Source organism: Salmo trutta, chromosome 32 (assembly GCF_901001165.1).
Source record: "Salmo trutta chromosome 32, fSalTru1.1, whole genome shotgun sequence".
In the NCBI taxonomy this organism is placed as follows: domain Eukaryota; kingdom Metazoa; phylum Chordata; class Actinopteri; order Salmoniformes; family Salmonidae; genus Salmo; species Salmo trutta.
In genome coordinates, this window is record NC_042988.1 from 23,181,409 (window position 1) to 23,193,463 (window position 12,055).

Below are 12,055 nucleotides of genomic sequence, written 5' to 3' on the forward strand. Positions count from 1 at the left end.
GAATAATCATCACATAATCAAATCATCAGAGGACAGGGAAATATACAAGATATTCTATGAAGGTATTATATTTGATTTTACAACAAAAAAATAACATCTTTATCATGAATGGAAATTCATACATGTATAATTTTTAATAAAATATTTGTTTAGGTCCACATCAAATGAAACTGACAAAACTCATCTCCCATAATGCATTGCCCGTTTACCACCAGCCGCCAGCTGAGTTCTTCACCAATGCAAGTAAACTACGAGATGCCCTTTTTGGAAAGGAAGCACCCTTTCAGCTTACTTTATTAATTTCAATAAGGTAGGTCAAATAGTTAGTTGAACTATTTCCGAATATAAGGGGTCCTCGGCAACATGTTTGTTATAACGCATGTTATTATGGATTAATAGCGAGCTAACTCCAGCTAGCTAGCTAAAGTCGGTTGTCAACACAGTCGCTGGCTAACGTTAGCTGTGGTTATATTGCGGCTTTGTTTACACAATGTTTACAAAGGCCTGGATGCAAGTAGCTAGCTAGCCACTAGCCAGCTACCGTCATCAGTGCACTCACCTGCAGCAAGGAACGACGAAGGGTAGGTAACCGGTACAACGTTGAACGGGCAGCTCCCATTTTTCTCTAGTAACGACGTTAGAAAGAGATCATATTTCAGAAATTGATTCCATCTCGAATTGGTATCACGCAATGCGACTTTACATTTTGTAGACTGAATTTGCTGTCAAGAGTTGCAAATTAATAATCATAAATAATAATATTAATGCTTGGTTTAACGATAAATTGTTGTTATAGTGATGCATTAATAGTACAGATGTATGATCTTAACTTGATCACTCTTTGTTGGTGAGAATTTTCCTTCATGATTCTGTTCCTGCTGTAGCAAACTGCCTCAAATTAAAATCCTACATCTGTAGCTATTATGTAGAAAAGGTGCTTTTGAAATTCTGCCTATATAGGCTAGGTTTGAAGTAACCTATGGGCTTAACCATCTTTGTGACTTTGTTTTAAGGTTATGGAGCTGTCGTCTCAAGACCCTCATCCTATGGCTTTGGATCTCTCAAAGAGATGTGGGAAGAGTCATCTGAATCCCAGGACCACAGAGGTTTTGGACCTGATGAAGAAGCCCAGCTGGCACAGCATCACTGACGACCATGTGTCCATGCCCTGCATGCAGCTCCTCTCTGAGAAAACACTAACAGACACAGGTGTCAGACTTTCCTACGGGACTAGGACTTGTGTTCGCTCCCCCCTTTTACATAATGGTATGGACAGAAGCTTACGGGACTCAGGGTTGTACGAGCCACACCCTACAGAGAGCCTAAATGCAGAGAGCCCCATTTCTGAAAGTATTGATGGAGACGAGAGTCAGAGTGACTCTGATGTCATTTTGCTTGTTTCCAGTTCTAAGGAAGCACCCTCACCTCAGGACTATTTAGACAGGGGATCTGTTAGTCCCTTAGGGGATTCTCCGTCCCCTGGCGCTGTCTCTTTGGGTGAAGCTAAAGGTTGTTTTCTACTGCCCCAGACACTGAGTTCCCCCAGTCCTGACAATACATATTCAGAGGATTCATCTGAAAGCACAGAGGAGATGTCGGTGAATGCAAAACCCGTTCTTAACCTGTCGGAATTAGCTGCTGTGTATGGGAAATATGTCAGGTCTCCTGTGGATATCTCAAGTGATGATAGTGATGTCATTGAAGTTCCCATCACCAATGAAAAGAAAAAGATTCACAGTTTACCTGTTGATGTTCAAAATGAGAAAAAGCTGACAGGTGAAGCTAGTAATGTTGTAAAAAAAAGCCTTTCTCCACATCCTAGAACAATACAGCCTGGGGTCAGCGCTCAGAAACTCACCAACAATGTCACTCGCCATCATTCAAAAATACATACTAAAAACTCAAGTAGAATATTACCCAAGGAACATTCTGGCGCCACAATGGACTCAAAAGAGAAGTCATCTAGTTCAGAGGATGAGTCTTGGTTACAGCCAACTGTCTACCTGTACAGGTGTGTAGTAGAATCTGATGACTCTGATGTGGACCGTCGGACAGTTCGACATGACCCCTCTGAGAACCTACGTTCCTCTAGAAGGCCACAGAGAGGATCATCACCTGCTACAGAGTCAAGGACCAAGGCCACACATGTGGAAGACATCCAACAGGAGTGGACAAAGCCCTCTTCACCCAGGAGCAAAAGGTCAGGAACCAAGCAGAAAACCCACCAGAGAAGCCCAGCAAAGCAGGCCTCAAGTAGTAGAAAAGCAGCAGCAAGTAAAACAAAACGGAGGGAGAAACACAAACAAGCTGGCTCATCCTCCATGTTCTCCCATGAAGAGGCAGAAATCAAGCTGAAATATGCAAACTACAAACAGGACAAAAGGGCCAGTAAATCAGAGGACTTTTGCCCTTTTGTGCACATGGAGCAGAGGGAGTACTCTGCTTGTACAGTGATCAACGATCAGCAGGAGGAGAAGGATGTGAGGCGGAACAAAGGACAGCAACAACAACCAACTGGGTCTTTGTCTGGTGTCGTTCCAAAGACGTCTTGTTATCGTCTGGGTCGCCTCAGCTCAAAGAGTAAGTGTCAGCCCCTAATGGTGTGCTGCCTGTGTGGTGGGTCTGCTAATGCTGTGGGCCTAGGGGACCTACACGGACCTTACTATCCAACTGGACCTGCTTTGGAGGAACAAGGCAAACAGCAGGCCCAGAGGGAAGAATACAAGGACAGTGAACTGTCTGTAGATTGTAAGAGAGGCCTTTGTGGTCAGGTAGGGGAGAATGGGTTACATGAACTGAGCAATGTGCCTAGAGTAGAGGCTGTAGTTGATGACTGCTGCATCACAGTCAGTGATTGTGAAAGCTCCACATTGCCTTCAGCCAAAAAGCTCCGAACAAATGGCTGCGTGATGGACGACCACAGTCTGCCTGTGGTGCCCCACAACACCAATGAATGCTGGATCCACGAGGACTGTGGCATATGGTCCACAGGTGTTTTCTTAGTTAAAGGAAAGCTCTACGGCTTGGAGGAGGCTGTTAGGTTTGCCCAAGAAACAGTGAGTCAAATTCAACGATGCCTCTTTGTTTGAGATAATGTGCATTTGTGCTTGCGTATCTCGAGTGCAACATAGATGAGAACATAACTGAAAATATGATCATATTGCTGTGTATGCTAAATCAAAATGCATTGGTGTCTTCCTAACATTCCTGAAATGTAGCTTCGGTCTGCCTCACTTTATCAAAATATGTAAACAAGGTCAAACTGAAGCAGCTCAGATAGACAGAGGACCATTATGCTTGTGACTAGGTAAAACACAATGCCTTACTCTTTCACTGTGTCCTTGGCCTCTCAAATAAAGCTTTATGCAAATATGCTTTTTTACATTTCCTTTCTTCTCCAGGTGTGTTCAACATGCCTCGCAGCAGGTGCAACCATGGGCTGCTTCCAGAAAGGGTGCCCCAATAAGTACCACTACAGCTGTGCAGCTCAGTCAGGTGGGAAGCTGTCCTGCTCTGCCTATGTACAATTATGTCAATGAAGAAACATTGGGTTGACTAAATGCTTTATTTTCTATCTATCTTTGCAGGCTGTGTGCTTAACGAGGAAAACTTCTCCATGAGATGTCCAAAGCACAAGGTAGATGTAACAATTGTCATTCCAGCAGTACCTGGTTAAATAACAAAACACAGGATGTTTAAGGAAATATATGTACATTTGTGAATAGCTATCTTACTAACATTTAAAAATGTAAGAGTAATGATTAATAAATGGTGAGCAAACGGTTTGTAAATGCCTTATAAATGGTTTATTATGGACCCTTAAAATATAGGGTTGCCTAAAGATCATTACTTTTTGATCGGCGATCTAGGCTATTAGTGCAGTGTTTCTGAAATATTGCACTTTTGTCCTTTCCAGAATAAATCATTCAGAGGTGTGAACATGCCAGACAACAGATGACAGGAGAGAAGGAATTGGACACCATGGAAGGTATGTGATTTTTTATGCCCTTGACATGTTACATTCATCATGTGAGACCAGACGGTTTAAAGTGTACTACCTATAGATGTGTGTCCTTTGGAAGGGCTCCGGGTTTATTTGTAAATAGGACGGTATTTAGTCATTGATGCTCATCAGTCAGACTATGAGAGATCTGTGATTGTGCATCGTGTCAGAGCTTGTTTTAGTGTTTGGAACAGCTAGGCTTCCCTAAGACTGTTGATTTGATTGTTTTCTCCACAAATAAGTTGAGCATCTTTACCCACAGTATGTTTAAAACAGGACTTAGGGTAAGATTTCAATATTGTTCAAAGTGACATCAAACTCAAACAAGTTCGTGCTAACGATCCACAGGAGCAGTAGTTCCCAAACTGGGACGGGACCCACTTGTGGGTTGTGGCAGGAGCCCAGGTGGGTCATGGGATTACATTTTTGGTCCATTGCATTTTTACCCAAAAAATTAAAAATAATTGATTATATATTTTTGGGATAGAAAAATGCTTTGTGTGAATTTAAATTATTAAAACCAAATAGAAAATATAATGGACCTATATATTTGTAAATAATAGCCTATAATCTTTGAGCTAGACAACCAGGCCCCATTGATTTTGTTATAATGTTTGAGCATAGGAATACAGCACTAATCTGTCAAAATGTGTAGAATTGCAGGAAATGTGCTTAAGATCTGCCACGTTTTCTCCCAGCTCCATTGCAACATGTATACAATTGCAGAACATTTTCTTTATAAAGCAACATTTTATTTAAACTTCACGGCAGAATGTGTAGAATTGCTGGAAATTAGCTTCAAAATGTAAAATGTTTCTCTCTACTGCCAGATTATATTTTTTACTTATTATTTTTATACTGTATTTTTTACTTGTTCTGTCTGTGTATGTTTTTTCACAGCTCAAACACTTAAGGTAAATCGCAAAGCTAAAAAGTTTGGCAACATTTACATTTTAGTCATTAGGAGACGCTCTTATCCAGAGCGACTAACAGGAGCAATTAGGGTTAAGTGCCTTGCTCAAGGGGAAAACATCGACAGATTTTTCACCTAGTTGGCTCGGGGATTCAAACCTGCCACCCCTGCTCTAGAGGATTCCAAATTCAAGTTGGATTATTAGTTGATTAAGGAACACACACACAATCTACAGTGTCAGTTTGACAGGGAATGTGCACAGAAATGGCAGAAAAGCCATGATAATTACTTTGAAGTTTAAAGAGGTTTGAATTTCATTTAAGAATCCTAACAGGAAGGTTTAGCGGTACAGCCAGTCAATCTGCTGTTGATGAGTGTAGGTAGACCTTCCCTCAGTGAGATGAGCTGTGTGGAACATGAGAACATACCTAGTGATTGGGTGTGAAAAAGCAATGAGACTGATTTGCCAACTATGCTATAAGAATATCCTCAATCTGCTGCAAGGGCTTCTGGGTTAACATTCATAACCTATCATGTTGAAACTGATTTGATTTGCTCTTCAGTTGTAAACAAAAAATATATATATATATTTTTATCTCAGGCTTCGCAAGAGATAAATGAGTGAATGTGGTGCAGAAAATATGTACTTTCACATCAATGTCTATTTCAGTGTGTGACCCTAGCTACTATATAGCTGTACTGTAAATTTGAGTAACTGATTATTTTTGTCCAATTCTATAACAGTGTGTCACTGTTCCCTTGTGTTTCCCTGACAGCTAAACCTCATTGGCAGCAGCCATCGGATAGATACTCTCCTTCAACCCAGAGAAGAGGCTGTGGAAGAACTGCAACATTCTATTCATGTTTTCTTTTATCTCTTGAATGTTTACATTGAGTCCATGTTACTTTAGTATTATTAATGATTCTGAATTGATTGTTCCAATGAAGCCAAATGCTCTTATTTTGTGTCTGCCTGCAGATGGCCGTGGTCTTTTTGGCCCGTCTTCACTGTAGAAGCTTGAGAGTTGTGTTGCCAGGTTTGTTGTGCTGTTTGCTTTGTTGAAAGACCAAAATATCACTGTTGGTCCTCTGTTTTATTTTGTTGAAGTTTTATATCTATGTTTGGTCTTTTTACCTTTTAATACTGAAATGATGATTGACATGTTTTTGTGTTCACAATGTGTGACAGACTTGCTATTGTTTCCTTATTTGATAGGAACCTTTATTTAATAGGAACCTTGAGAGGACAATAGTTGAATTCAGTATTCATTCTAATTAACAGTGATTGAAAGGCCAAGATTGCAAGATTGCTACTTTGAAATTCAGATTTCTGTATGTTACTATAATGATTTTTGCATCTCAGATTATCCTGGTGGTATGCTTTGGTAATCATTCAGAACTAAATGACAACAGAGGAAGTGATGGATCTCCAGAAAGGCTTCTATGGCTGCGCTTACACAGGCAGCCCAATTCGGATATTTTTTCCACAAATTGGTCTTTTGACCAATCACTTCAGATCTTTTCACATCAGATCTATTTCAGATCTGATTGGTTAAAATACCACTTTAGTGAAAAAAATATCAGAATTGGGGTGCCTATCTAAATGCAGTCATAAAGACATATTTATTTTCTATTTATGATTTAATCATGTTGTGCATATTTATTTGTGTAATGTTCAGCTGACATGGTGGTAGTGCTGCTCAATGAGGAAAAGGTACAATGTCTGTTTTGCACAAAGTTTGCAAAGGTTGGTACATTCAACCCACTGGGCACACACTGGTTGAATCAACGTTGTTTCCACATCATTTTAATAAAATGACGCTGAACCACCGTGGAATCGACGTTGCATTGACGTCTGTGCCCAGTGTGAAGTGATTTTGAATTTGACCTGATATCATTGGCTCCAGAGATTATGATTTTATACTGGGTTCTGTTAATGCAGTCCATTAAGGAAATGTATGGGTGTTCCAGTCTTACATATGTGTGAGGAAGAGATGGCTAACACATGGAAATAATTGTCTGTAACAGCTTGCAACTGTTGCCTTTTTGTCACCTGTTTGAATAAAAGCTGACATTCCTGTGTACGTCACCTGTTTTAAGATGTGATCATTTTTTAGCATAATTAATCTCTTTTATTAGATGTAGCTGTGATTCAGTGGGACAGGTTAGGTTAAGATATTCTGTATAAAAAATGCTTGAACATATGTTGTACTTGTGTAGCACACAACAAGGTAAGTCTGGATGTATCCGTGCTGTTTATGTTCTCTATGTAAGTACAGTAATTGTAGATAACTGCCCTATTCTAGACTGCTACGGTCATGTTGAACCATTCACCCTCTCCTTGTATGAATAATTATTCTGCAAACTGTTCAGACTCCTTCTGTGACCTATTCTTCTATTCCTCTACCTCTGTTATCAGGAATAATCTGCTCTCAATGTTTTACTGCGCGTGTCTGCCTCACTTTTAACTGGGTGTCATCCTGACCTGGTGGGTGGTGCTCACAGAGCATATCTCACCTTGTTGAACTCAGAATATAACCGTGTTCCCACCTGCTAAAATAGACTGGCATCCCATTCCTGTGTAAGAGAGCTGTGGCTTTGTCTCCAGGAAGAGGGTTTAACTGAGCAAATCTCTGCATTTTAAGCAGCCAATTTCACAGAGAATATTCAAACAGCTGTTGTGTTTCCTCCCCATGGAAGATGAGACTATATTTAGCTGCCTTTCATTACAAGGGTTTACACATGGACAGCCATTTGGAATGGCAGCTCCATATGCTAACAGTTTGATCTCTTAGCATACAGATGTAGGATCTTAATTTTAGCACTTTTGTTGCTGAGAATGCTCCTGCACTGCAGGAAGTACCGATGAACTTTGTGATTTACATAAATTCACTGAAAACCCACACTAACACACGGTGCATTCAGAAAGTATTCAGACCTCTTGACTTTTTACACATTTTGTTACAGCCTTGTTCTAAATGGATTTGAAAAAAATCCTCAGCAATCTACACACAATACCCCATAGTGACAAAGCAAAAACTGTTTTTTAGAAATGTTTGCAAATGTATTAAAAAATATATATATATATAGAGATACCTTATTTACATAAGTATTCAGACCCTTTGCTATAAGACTCCAAATTTGGCTCAGGTGCATCCTGTTTCCATTGATAATCATTGAGATGTTTCTACAACTTGATTGGAGTCCACCTGTGGTAAATTTAATTGATTGGATATGATTTGGAAAGGTACACACCTGTCTATATAAGGTCCCACAGTTGACAGTGCATGTCAGAGCAAAAACCAAGCCATGAGGTCGAAGGAACTGTCCATAGAGGTCCTAGACAGGATTGTGTCAAGGCACAGATCTGGGGAAGGGTACCAAAACATTTCTGCAGAATTGAGGGTCCCCAAGAACTCAGTGGCTTCCATCATTCTTAAATGGAAGAAGTTTGGAACCACCAAGACTCGTCCTAGAGCTGGCCGCCCGGCCAAACTGAGCAATCGGGGGAGAAGGGCCTTGGTCAGGAAGGTGACCAAGAACCCGATGGTCACTCTGACAGAGCTCTAGAGTTCCTCTGTGGTGATGGGAGAACCTTCCAGAAGGACAACCAGTTCTGTAGCACTCCACCAGATGGAAGCCACTCCTCAGTAAAAGGCACATGACAGCCTGCTTGGAGTTTGCCAAAAGTCACCTAAAGTCTCTCAGACCATGAGAAACAAGATTCTCTGGTCTGATGAAACCAAGATTGAACTCTTTGGCCTGAATGCCAAGTGTCACATCTGGAATAAACCGTGGTGGCAGCATAACGGTGTGGGGATGTTTTTCAGCGGCAGGGACTGGGAGACTAGTCAGGATTGAGGGAAAGATGAACGGAGCAAAGTACAGAGAGATCCTTGATGAAAACCTGCTCCAGAGTGCTCAGGACCTCAGACTGGGGTGAATGGTTCACCTTCCAACAGGACAATGACCCTAAGTACACAGCCAAGACAATGCAGGGGTGGCTTCGGGGACAATTCTCTGAATGTCCTTGAGTGGCCCAGCCAGAGCCCGGACTTGAACCCAATCGAACATCTCTGGAGAGACCTGAAAATAGCTGTGCAGTAAAGCTCCCCATCCAACCTGACAGAGCTTGATATGATCTGCAGAGAAAAAAGGGAGAAACTCCCCAAATATGGGTGTGCCAAGCTTGTAGCATCATAACCAAGAAGTCTCAATGCTATAATCGCTGGCAAAGGTTCTTCAACAAAGTACTGAGTAAAGGGTCTGAATACTTATGTAAATTTGATATTTCCGTATTTTTACATCCTGCCTACGTTTGCAAAAATGTCAATAAATTTTTTTTGCTTCGTCATGGGTTATTGTGTGTAGATTGTTGAGGGGAAAAAACTATTTTATACATTTTAGAATAAAGCTGTAACGCAACAAAATGTGAAAAAAGTCAAGAGGTTTGAATACTTTTCTGAAGGTATTAACATATATTAACAGCAGCACTTTTGATGTAGCATACTTTTGGCTAGATAATTTTTTTTGACAATATAGATCAAATTAAGATCCTACACCTGTAGGCGACTCATGATGCTGGATGTCTGTCTGAAGATGACAGATGCTGAAGAGTTTGGTGGAAAATACCAAACATGTATTATGCCTCATTGGACAATTATGAAACACTTGCATCATCCAACATAATGTGGGTTGTATTACAGCCATTATGACAGTGGAAATATTGCTTCTTTCATAAATACCATGACATTTCACATTTTTCCTACAGTACCCTACTGTAAGTATTTCCCCAACCCCTGTCCTCTATCACCAATGTGTGGAATCCAACAAGTTGACACATCAGTTAACGCTGTGACCGGGTATAAGAGATATTGATATAACGCAGGCGTAGGTTGTAAACACAGTAGAACTCATCAGATGATGCTGTAACTAGGGCAGTTCCACTATAAAAGCCTTTTCAAATGTTAACTGGGTCTAAGAAAATGTATTTAACGTAGGTGTAAATTGTAAACACAGCAAAATGCCAGCCTCATAATTGCTAACCTTGTTTGACTTTGGGCCATTTCAGTGAATGGAGTGACCTATGAGAGCTATCATTTAACTCGGTATCAAGTGGTTTATTAGGACAAGCGTTTTAGCTGTATCTAAGATAAATAATCGCTCTTGTTTATCTTAGAGATTAAGTTAAGAGAGACAGGGAGAGCTCTGTCAAGCTAAATTGTCTCAAAATGTTTATGCCTAAGGCCCACACTTCTCTCACTCTTTCACTCTCTTTCTCCATCTATCTCCCTCTCTTTCTCTCTCCTCTCTCCGTCTCGTTCTCACTCACTCTTTCTCTCTCTCTCCGTGCATGCAGCAGCCTTAGCTCTGGGCGCAGTGTTATCTCAGCTCCCAGGACTCTGACAGGCTCATTCGATCACAATCCCTCCCACTATCTCAGCAGCTGAGCACAGCAGCACAATGCCATTGCAGGTCACTCAGAATCTCCTCATCCAGGGTCACAAAATAAAGGATGCACAACAGGGCCATGCACAGACCATTTGGAGTCAGTGAAAAAAAAGGGCTCTCCCCCCAAAAAATGTCCCGCATCAATTATTACAAGAACAGAGGAAAGCAGCACAATCTGATGAGTAAAGTATTTTGCTAAACTATTTTGAACTGGAATAAATTCTGCACTTATTAACAATGACCAACACAATTCCAGTCATCATAGAACATAAGAAATACTGTAGCCTACCATTACTAGGCTATATCCAACCCAACTCCATTTGTTGTCACTATCATGTATCCCAGTGGTTTTCAAACTTTTTAAGGACTGGTACAAAACCTGCGACCCCAACGCAAGCACATGCACGTGTGTACACACGAACATGCGCGCACAGTCGCTGTACAAATGTAGCCTGTCATTACAGCCATAAACAGTGATGCATTTTCAAAACGCAATATAGACTACAGAACTGCGTTTTACACCTGCATTCATAGCTGAAATTCATTCATGTTAGCAGTCAACATCAACTTGGGGTATATCATGTCACTTCTCTGGAGTCCAGAGCAATCATACGGCCTGCTTGTAGCATACTATAAGTGGAGGTTGCAGGATCTGATGGAAAGCATGCTGTGTCTGCACCGCGCCATCATTTTGGAGTGCATCCTGCCTGCAGAGTGCTCGTTAGCAGCAGGGTACCCCTGTTCTTCCTCACAAATATCGTAATAAATTCGCACAGCGCCATCATTTTTGAGTACATCCTGCCTGCGGAGTGCTCATTGGCAGCAGGATTGCCCTGTTCTTCCTCACAAATATTATAATACATTTGTCAAAATATGTTACATCTTCATCCCATAATATTGAAGGCATGTTGCAGCTGCTTATCTTTAGACAGTAGCCAACCAAACTTGGTCAGAAATATTGTTGGGTTGCGTCAATCGAATCTGGTATTAGGATATAAACAAACCATGCAACTTAGTTTTGCAATGATTATTTAATTCATCTTTAAGTAAATAGAATGATAGTACAAATGGTAAATATGATGTTCGTATATACGGGCTCACTGCACCACCTCGCAGGGTATACAGAGAACTCACTGTTTAAGCACAAAGTTCTTCTTTAATACTCTGACAGAGATAGCTCCCGCTCAGAGCGGGCCTATCAGAGTAAAGGCTGGGCGTGGTTTAGACTTACTCAGCCTATCGCAGGCGCACAGGCTGGTCCAAGCCTCCTGGCGCATCACATGTTGCCAGGCGTTGGATCTTATCTTCTTAGTGTATACTCAAGAGTCAGCAGCCACTCAATTTCCAGTGATTTACTTATACAGTTGTTTCTCCACTCTACCTGTTCCTCACATGCTCCCCTTGTGATGGGTTTCACAACCTCCTATCACTAAGTCAGCTGCCTACACCTTGTTACACAATGTTCTCTTTGTCTACCCATTATGCTGTCCTGTTTAAGTTCTGATATATTATAAACCATAACTATAGTTGCACATTCAATATCTGCAGAAGCATAAAACCGAAAAATAACCCCACAATATGAAAATGATAAATCAAATTGTCAGGTTGTTCTGGCAAACTGTATTTTATATGGATGATAAACGTAGGCCTACTATGTTTTGCCTGGCAAAACGAAAAAAAAAATTCTG

General features: G+C 40.9%; 1 protein-coding gene across 2 annotated transcripts; it reads left to right on the forward strand.

The window, feature by feature from the left end:
• The first annotated feature begins 183 nt into the window (after window positions 1-183).
• Window positions 184-7,005, forward strand: LOC115171451 (transcription factor 20-like). 2 transcript variants are annotated; one of them, XM_029728268.1, is made up of 6 exons: window positions 184-581; window positions 1,014-3,056; window positions 3,402-3,495; window positions 3,588-3,637; window positions 3,917-3,988; window positions 5,693-7,005. In XM_029728268.1, exons 2-5 carry the CDS (start codon window positions 1,017-1,019, stop codon window positions 3,956-3,958), a joined length of 2,226 nt encoding a protein of 741 aa, XP_029584128.1. In that variant the 5' UTR covers window positions 184-581; window positions 1,014-1,016; the 3' UTR covers window positions 3,959-3,988; window positions 5,693-7,005. The 2 variants fall into 2 exon arrangements, with proteins under 2 accessions (XP_029584128.1, XP_029584127.1); XM_029728267.1 differs by having other exon boundaries at window positions 184-310.
• Window positions 7,006-12,055: the final 5,050 nt, after the last annotated feature.

Excerpts from the sequence above, each read along its gene's own strand:
- LOC115171451 (XM_029728268.1), top strand. The coding sequence starts at position 1,017 with ATGGAGCTGTCGTCTCAAGACCCTCATCCTATGGCTTTGGATCTCTCA. Across the intron at positions 3,057-3,401 it reads TTAGGTTTGCCCAAGAAACA|GTGTGTTCAACATGCCTCGC; the intron begins GTGAGTCAAATT and ends TTTCTTCTCCAG. Across the intron at positions 3,496-3,587 it reads CAGCTGTGCAGCTCAGTCAG|GCTGTGTGCTTAACGAGGAA; the intron begins GTGGGAAGCTGT and ends CTATCTTTGCAG.